The sequence below is a fragment of the Equus caballus genome, chromosome 18 (assembly GCF_041296265.1).
Source record: "Equus caballus isolate H_3958 breed thoroughbred chromosome 18, TB-T2T, whole genome shotgun sequence".
Taxonomy (NCBI): domain Eukaryota; kingdom Metazoa; phylum Chordata; class Mammalia; order Perissodactyla; family Equidae; genus Equus; species Equus caballus.
The window spans coordinates 7,272,331-7,280,066 of record NC_091701.1 but is presented as its reverse complement, the minus strand read 5'-3'; the positions used below and the strand labels follow the sequence as shown (position 1 = coordinate 7,280,066).

Here is a 7,736-nt window from a genome sequence, read left to right as displayed (position 1 = left end):
TATTAAAAATGCCAAAAAGAAGCAAATTATAAATGTTTTTCACAGTATTTTCTATGCTGCTTTAAATGCAAAGTGATAAAAGGACAGAAATGCTAGGGATTAGGTTACATAATGAAATAATCCTTTGAAATCAGTTCTTTCTCCTTCCAGATAATTTATTTTCTGAAAAACACACCTTTGAAAAATGTTAAAATTTTGTATAGGAGTTTTCCTCTGGTGGTGGTTATCGCAGATCTGATGTTCAGATGTCAGCCTGACTTATTGAAAGACCAGGTGTGCACCTGCGGCTGGACAGACTCCCGGTGCTCTTCATTAATTACAACAGAGGGCTGGCTGTAGAGAAGGCTGTTCCCCGAGAGACAGAAGCAGGGCAACAGTAACCCTAAAGAGAAGTTACTTTAGTAGAAATCAAATTATTGTCAGTCATATTTGAGCTCAGATGAGCAGGTTAAACACACACACAAGATTTAGTATATTTATTTTGTTTCTGAGCATTGACAATGGCACGATAAGCCAAGATTCTGGAATCAGAACCTCTGTACTTCTACTTAGTAGCTTTGTGCTTTGGGCAATGCTATCTAAATTTCACGAGTCTCAGAATCCATAGCCGCCAAATATAGCTCCTAATACTTTCCTCAGAATTTTGCTGTGAATTCTAAAAGAAAAAACAAAGTCAAAAAGCCAATTGCAGGTTGATATTTAATAAATGTTCCATATTCCCCTAAAGAACCTAACTAGCAGTGGCTTAAACAATACAGACATTTATTGATTCAGTAGAAGTAAATCAATATTGTAATTAAGACCCACAAAATGTCTATCTTTGCTTTTTGCACGGTCACTGTCCTATCCATCTCCTCATGTTTCCAAGTTGGCTACTGTAGTTACAAACCTCATGAGATACTGGCCATGTGATGAGGAAACTACAGGGACAACCAGATTTTTATTCATACTCTTTTCCCTTTTCCCAGAGAAGAAAATCTCTCCTTCTCCTTGAGTCTTAACCATCAGAACTTGGCCACCAGGCAAGCACAAGATAATCACTCTCAAAAGGCAATGTAATTGATGTGGTAGGCTGAGTCAAATAATGATTCCTTCACCAGTCTGTTTTGCAATCAAGGAAGAAGTTGGAAACGGCTGTAGATCAAGAAATCAATAATTTCTGCCACTTTGATGTACTTGAGAAACAGATTTAGTTGTTTCCCTCCTACGAGCATTCATTACTTAGGTTTGTATATGTTATCTCCCCACCTAGAAATTGTCAGGAGTCTAAAAGGCTTGAAGACAGGACTAGATCATCTCATCTATGGCACTTATTTAACTAAAAATAAATGATGCAAGTCTAGGCACATTAGTGTTGCTCAATAAATTAATGATGGTTGATTGAATTATTGTGGTACCTTTAAGTAATGAATTATGCATATTTCCCACAGAATGGGTAATCTTTTTAGATATTTGCTTGTATTTTTGCTCCAGGGATGAATTGACAGATGAAATGTATGAGTAATCCAGTGGTTAGGGGCTGAATAAATTGTCCTCTTTGGGTTAGGACACAATGTTTATAACTTGTGTCTATATAACAAAAATATTTTTACACATATGATTTTATTCACTATGCAAAAATACCTAAGCCAAGAATTATGACAATTTACAGGTGTGGCAACTAAATCTTAAAGAAATCGAATTATATACTCAAGGTCTCATGCCTAGTAAGCTGCAAAGTCAAGGCTAATACTCAAGGTTTCTGATTCTAAACTCAGAACCCTTTCCATTAAACTACTCCAAAACGATTTCTCCTGAAACATGATATATATCACAGATGATTTCTTAATGATTGTAGGCAAGACTTCCCTCAGAGAGAGTCAGAAATCAGTGGAGAAGAGAGATCCTTTTTTGACGTGTTTCTGGATGTGGCTTGGCCAGGTTTGTACAAATATATAGCTACTTTGGAGAGTGAACTCCTCCAAAAAAATAAACGCAAATATTTGAGAAATATATGGCTAGGAGAACGAACTATAAAGATATTATCCTAAACTGCATTCCACTGATCTTCCATATAATTGACATCTTGATTTCCAAGGTAAATAAGAATAAATGCCCTCGATGAAGACCCTGAATTCTGGGGCAATGAGTGAATGGTGGTGAAGATGGTGGGTGAGTGACTTCTAAAAATGTTGACAAGGTCTTTTCATATCTAATGTTATTCATGCATCAAATATTTCTTAAAAGCCTGCATGTATGCTGAAGACTCAAAGTTAAATACTAATTGATAAATTACTCTTGAGAAACTACTCGGAGTTAGAACAACCTCAGAAGAAACATCACACAATAGCCAAGAAAGAGGTGTTAGCTGAAGCTGGACTTGAATGATGAGTGAAAATTAGCCAGTTGGGAAGGAGATGTCCATAGCAGGAAGAAAGAGCAGTATGTGTAAACAGCATGGCATATTACCAGCTGAGAAACATGCATTTCCGGTAAAAGTATTCAAGGAGTTGTGTTATTTGCAGCAAATAGATGACAGAAGATGTCAAGGATGAGTACTGTGGTCACAAGGTTGAGTCTGAGGTAGATCTAGGAGAGAAACAGTGGAGAGAGGCTCAAGAAAATTTTTCTGAACATCTGGCTGAAGTCCACTCGCCTTAGAAAAGTTCACTCTGCTGCAAAAGTAGAGTTCTGCCTTCATTTCTCTAAGATTTGACTTTCCTGTTAAGGCAAATACATCTGACCTAACCTGACTTGAACAACAAGCTGCGTGGCCCAGGGTGACTGAAACCCCTCTACCCACCAAGAGACAAAGAACTACTGAAAGTTCTCCTTCCCAGACGAAGCAATCTTCGTCAGCTTCAAAACTCTGACAGCACTTATTATCTGGGCCTTTTGGTACTTAATTACATGCTAACTTGTATTGTTATCTTAACTTTTTAATATGTTTACATCATACTTTCCCAAATCATTTTTTAGCTCCATGATAGCAGGAATCTCTTTTCCATTCCCTCTACACTAAAGGTGTAGCATATTACTGGCCACATACTATAAAGAGGGAAAAGAAAAAAAGAAGAAAATGAAAACTTTTTAAAAAAGGAGAAAGGATGAAAGAAAAAAATAATTAAATTAACTTTCTTCCCATCAATATTTTTTAAAACTCTATTTTGAATATATTGGTGGCAAGTCATCCTTTAACCCTTGCCACAATCCATGAAATGCGAAGTTGAAATGATCCAAAAGTACCGATACTCAAAACAGAGGACCCTACTGTGACCAATGCAGACGCTCCTCCCATACATACCAAGTACCCACATGTCACAGTGACTTTTACCTATTAGCTTTCTAAAGATAAAGGAAGTAGGATGGGAAGCTTTCATTTTCCTATGGGTTGGACCAATTAATTCTGTGACATTTAACATGTCAATATCTGTCTCCACCTAGGATCCCATCTATAAAACGGAGAGGACCAAACATACCTTCTGTACACCTCACAGGAGGATTACAAAATCAATGAGGCAACCCACTTGTTGAATATTTGAAGGCTGGGATGCCAGGTGATGAACGGTTCTTTTCCTTCTGCTCTATTAAGGGGAAAGAAGTGAGGATACTCAGGGGAAAATCAAAGGGACCTGATAACGCAATCTTGTCCACTTCATTCCTTTTTTAAGATCTCAGATATAACTCTGTCTTGAGAATATGTTCAGATTTATCATTTTAAAATGTAGACATTTAAGGATTTCATTTACCCATTTTTTCCTATTCTCTCTTAGCAATCAATCTGCTCTATCTATGAAGAATTTTTAAGCCTCTTCGAAACAAGGTGCTCTGCAAATATGAGTTATCTGTCTAGATCAACCAGCATGTGGGAAAAGGGAGATTATTCAGATTCTACTCCATTATTTGAAAGGCGGATTTATCAGACTAAAAGGTGTACAAAAGAATTTCAATAGGTAAATATCAACCTGGTGGAAAACAGTTTTAAAAGTGATTAATACTCTACAGCTAATAAAAACTTGCTGGCAAAATGCCCCCAGAAGATGGCATTGTTTACACTATCGTCTAAGAGGAACAGCTGTTTACCCCTTGCTACAGTCAGAGCTGCAGTATTCCTACTGAAGTGTTAACAAATCTTAGACAAATGTCTCTTGTTTAAGGTTCAAAGTTGCTCGGAGAACAGGTGTGTAGGAGAGAGAGAAAAAGAGCTACAACTGTAAATAGGACTTTAAATTAGGTGTAATTTATATACTATATACTAGGTCTGCATATGGACATCTAAACACAGTGTGCCAATATTTGCCTATAACCTGAAGATTATTCACATTTTGGGGGCTTCATGTAACAAATTTCCCTGATTGCCCCCTTTTTTTTTATGCTGAGGATCATTGGCCCTGAGCTAACATCTGTGCCAATCTTCCTCTTTTTGCTTGAGGAAAATTGACCCTGAGCTGACATCTGTGCCAATCTTCCTCTATTTTGACGTGGGACACCACCACAGTGTGGCAACCGCCGAGTGGTGTAGGTTGTTGGAGCACGCTGAACTAAACCATTAGGCCACAGGGCCGGCCCCCCGATTTTCTTTTAATATGTATTCCAAGCACATTTTACTGACACAGATAGATTCATTTTAAGTCACTCTGTCAGAAAATAAAGCCAGCATCTTCCATAAGTTTTAAAATATTTTACTTGACCAAATAATTTTTGGAGAAGTGTAGAAGGTGGGATGACATAGTGGAACATTAAACTCAGTGACTAAAGACCTGTGCTCTCTGCTATCATTTTCCCATTTGTAAAAAGAGAGGTCTGGGGCTAGCCCCGTGGTCTGGTGGTTAAGTTCAGCACACTCTGCTTTGGTGGCCCCAGTTCCGTTCCCAGGTGTGAATCTACACTACTTGTCAGTAGCCATGCTGTGGCAGCGACTCACATACTAAAAAGAGGAAGATTGGCACAAATGTTAGCACAGGGTGAATCTTCCTCAGCGAAAAAAAAGAGAGAGGGCTTGAAGTGTGGGTAAGGATGTGGAGCTAGGGAAAACCTCACACACTGCTGGTGGGAGAGGGGAACGAAATGGCAACATCATGTTATAGAGAAACTGCAATAACTACTACAGCAGAAGGTAAGCATTTCCTATGATTCAGAAATTGTATTCCTAAGCACATATTTGAAAAAAATCTAAGAGATAGGTACCAGGCTGTATAGTTTTATTGAGGAAAAAAACCTGGAAATAATCTGTAGATTCATAAACAGAAGAATTAATGAATAAATTATGGCATATTTATAAAGTGAAACACGATACAGCAGTTAAAATGAAAGAATTAGGACTACATGTATCCAAATGCATAAATTCCAAAAATATAAACTTGAGTAAGTTTCAAGGTGCAAAATGAAGCAGTATGATACCATTTACATACTGGTTAAAGACAGAGCAATATATATATATATTGTTTAGAGGTATAAATATGTGTCGAAAAAGTATAAAAACACGATGTACAGGAATGAAAAAGAAGAATTTACTTCTATATGGTGGGAGATGAATGGGATAAGGCAAGAATGCAAAAGGGCCTTAATCATATTTGTAATATTTTATTTATTTTTTTTTAAGTCTAAAAGTTAAGGAACATACAAACTGTATAATGGTTCATATTTTTTCTGGACTCTCTAGTGTGATTAAACTAGATGCACAGGTGTTTTTCAACCTGGGATCCTGAATGGCCAGGGATTGGGTGGCAGCCCCTGGGGCCCCCAGCAGCAGAAGGCGGCAAGTCCGAGCAGCCGCACTTTGAACCGCAGCCCCCTCCTCACTCAGGCCCCCGCCGACAGCGCAGCTTCTTAGATCACCTCCGCTTTGCTGTACGGTGATTCACCATCCCTCGGCAGGACCTGTGCTCCCACAGCTCAAGCCTGTGCTGGAGAGTCTTCCAGTTGTCTAAGAATCTAGTAACTAACATCATTATTTTCAGTTAGAAGCTTAGAGACAAGACAGCCATTTACTTACAAGTGTGAGAACCTTCAGAATTCTTTCTCTCTAATAATATTACAGTGTCACCAACCCAATTGCCATTCAACTATTTTTCAGTATTCCAATGATGTGAGTCCACCTCTAAGCAAAACCACAAAGTTAACCTCAGGATTCATGCAGAAGCTACTTGAAACTCAGCTCAACCTGTTGTAGCTATGCAGCTGGCAGCTGAAGACCAAGAGTTGTCAGGAATCTAGAGTGTAAAATACATCTGCATATTTGCTACTGCTGGGGGGAGGGGCAAGGAAAGGGGGACATCAACTTGCTCTGAAGTGACGCTACCCCTAACTGGATTGTACACTTCACACAGGAGAAATCATTATGCTCCCTCATTTTGTTAAGGTTTGACAGCTTTCAATAAAAAAAAAATAATAATAATAAGTTGATTTACAGCAAGGCAGGAGAGTCCCCAGATGTAAACTAGAAGCCAACGACAGAAACAGGGTTTCTAACGGGGAACGTCTAGGAAGAAACCAAAACTACTCTTTTTCTCTCTTTTCAAATTTAAATCCCTCCAACGGAGCCCTCAGATCTCGAATCGTAGGAGCCACCAGGACCCCCACCCCGACTCTCATCATTGCCACACCCCATTTGTCTCTCAGGCGCCAGCGAACGACCTGGGCTCCAGCACCGAAAGCACCCAGCGCCTCGCAGTACCTGCCCAAAGCTACGTGCCAACAGCGAGGAAGGAAACGTAGACGTGGTCGCCGGTGAAAAGATGAGCGGTGGGAGTAGGGTGCCGGGTAGGAGATGCAAGGGAGAGGACACAATGTTAAAACCCTACATCAGAAATCCCAATAGTATCAATATCCATAGCCTTCTATACTACGGAACAAACAGGGGAAATTAAACAGCATAATTCAAGTCGTCCTTTTCCTCTCAAAAAAGAAAAAGAAAAAAAGCTGTTCGTTAGCTCGTGTCGAAGCTTTCCAGGGGAAATTCCCTCTTGCTAATGCGTTCTGTCTTCCAACTCCTTTTACGATCCGTTCAGCAGCGTTATTCGAAAATCTGCTTTAAATTTCAGTACCTTTACTCATTCCCTAAATGGGGGAGGAGGAAGGAAGACACAGACAGACATTTCCTCCCCCTCTCGCGATCCCCTTCCCTCCCAGGTAGCCAAGGCGCAGCGCGGCGGAGGGGAAAGGCGCCGAGGGGGCGCAGACCCGCCCAGGCCGCGCTGGCGGGAGGAGTGGGGCGGGCCTGGCGGGGGCGGCGCCCGCGCCCCGGCGCCTATAAGGAGCTGTCCGCCGCCCCGAGCCGATTCCAGCTCCAGCGGCCGACCAGGTGGATTCGGCTGTCCGCCGAGCTTGGCGCCTGTTCTTGCAATCGGGCTTGGATTTGCACCTTTAAGGAGGGGGAAGAGGAGGAAGAGGAGGGCGAGGAAGGCGAGGAGAGCAAGCGGCAGTTGCGGGGACTGTCGCTTCGGCCGTAGCTCTGGAGAACAGCCCGCTACGGTTTCGGTAGAGCGTCTGGGCACGGGATGGAGTGAAGCAGCGAGTGCCTCTCCGAGGGGGGGTGGGAGGGGGCCAGGCGGCGCAGAGGAGAAAGAGAGAGAGCGAGAAGGAAGCCGCCACTGGCGCCTGCAAATTTGGGATTCGATTGGGAGGGACCGCTTACCCGGGGGAAATGGATTCTGTACCACGGCTGACCAGCGTTTTCACTTTGCTGTTCTCCGGCTTGTGGCATTTAGGATTAACAGCGACAAATTGTGAGTACCAGGAGCTGGGGGCGGGTAGCT

General features: G+C 41.5%; 1 protein-coding gene across 2 annotated transcripts in view; it reads left to right on the top strand.

Annotated features, from left to right (window-relative positions):
• Positions 1 to 7,203: 7,203 nt before the first annotated feature.
• The window catches only part of CNTNAP5 (contactin associated protein family member 5), a 775,716-nt gene continuing 775,183 nt past the window's right edge, over positions 7,204 to 7,736 (top strand). The window contains exon 1 of one of the 2 annotated variants that reach the window (XM_014732391.3): positions 7,204 to 7,706. In XM_014732391.3, the coding sequence (XP_014587877.2) occupies positions 7,625 to 7,706 (82 nt within the window). In that variant the 5' untranslated portion in view covers positions 7,204 to 7,624. The remainder of the gene's footprint in view (positions 7,707 to 7,736) is intronic. The other variant, XM_070241766.1, reaches the window with a different exon arrangement.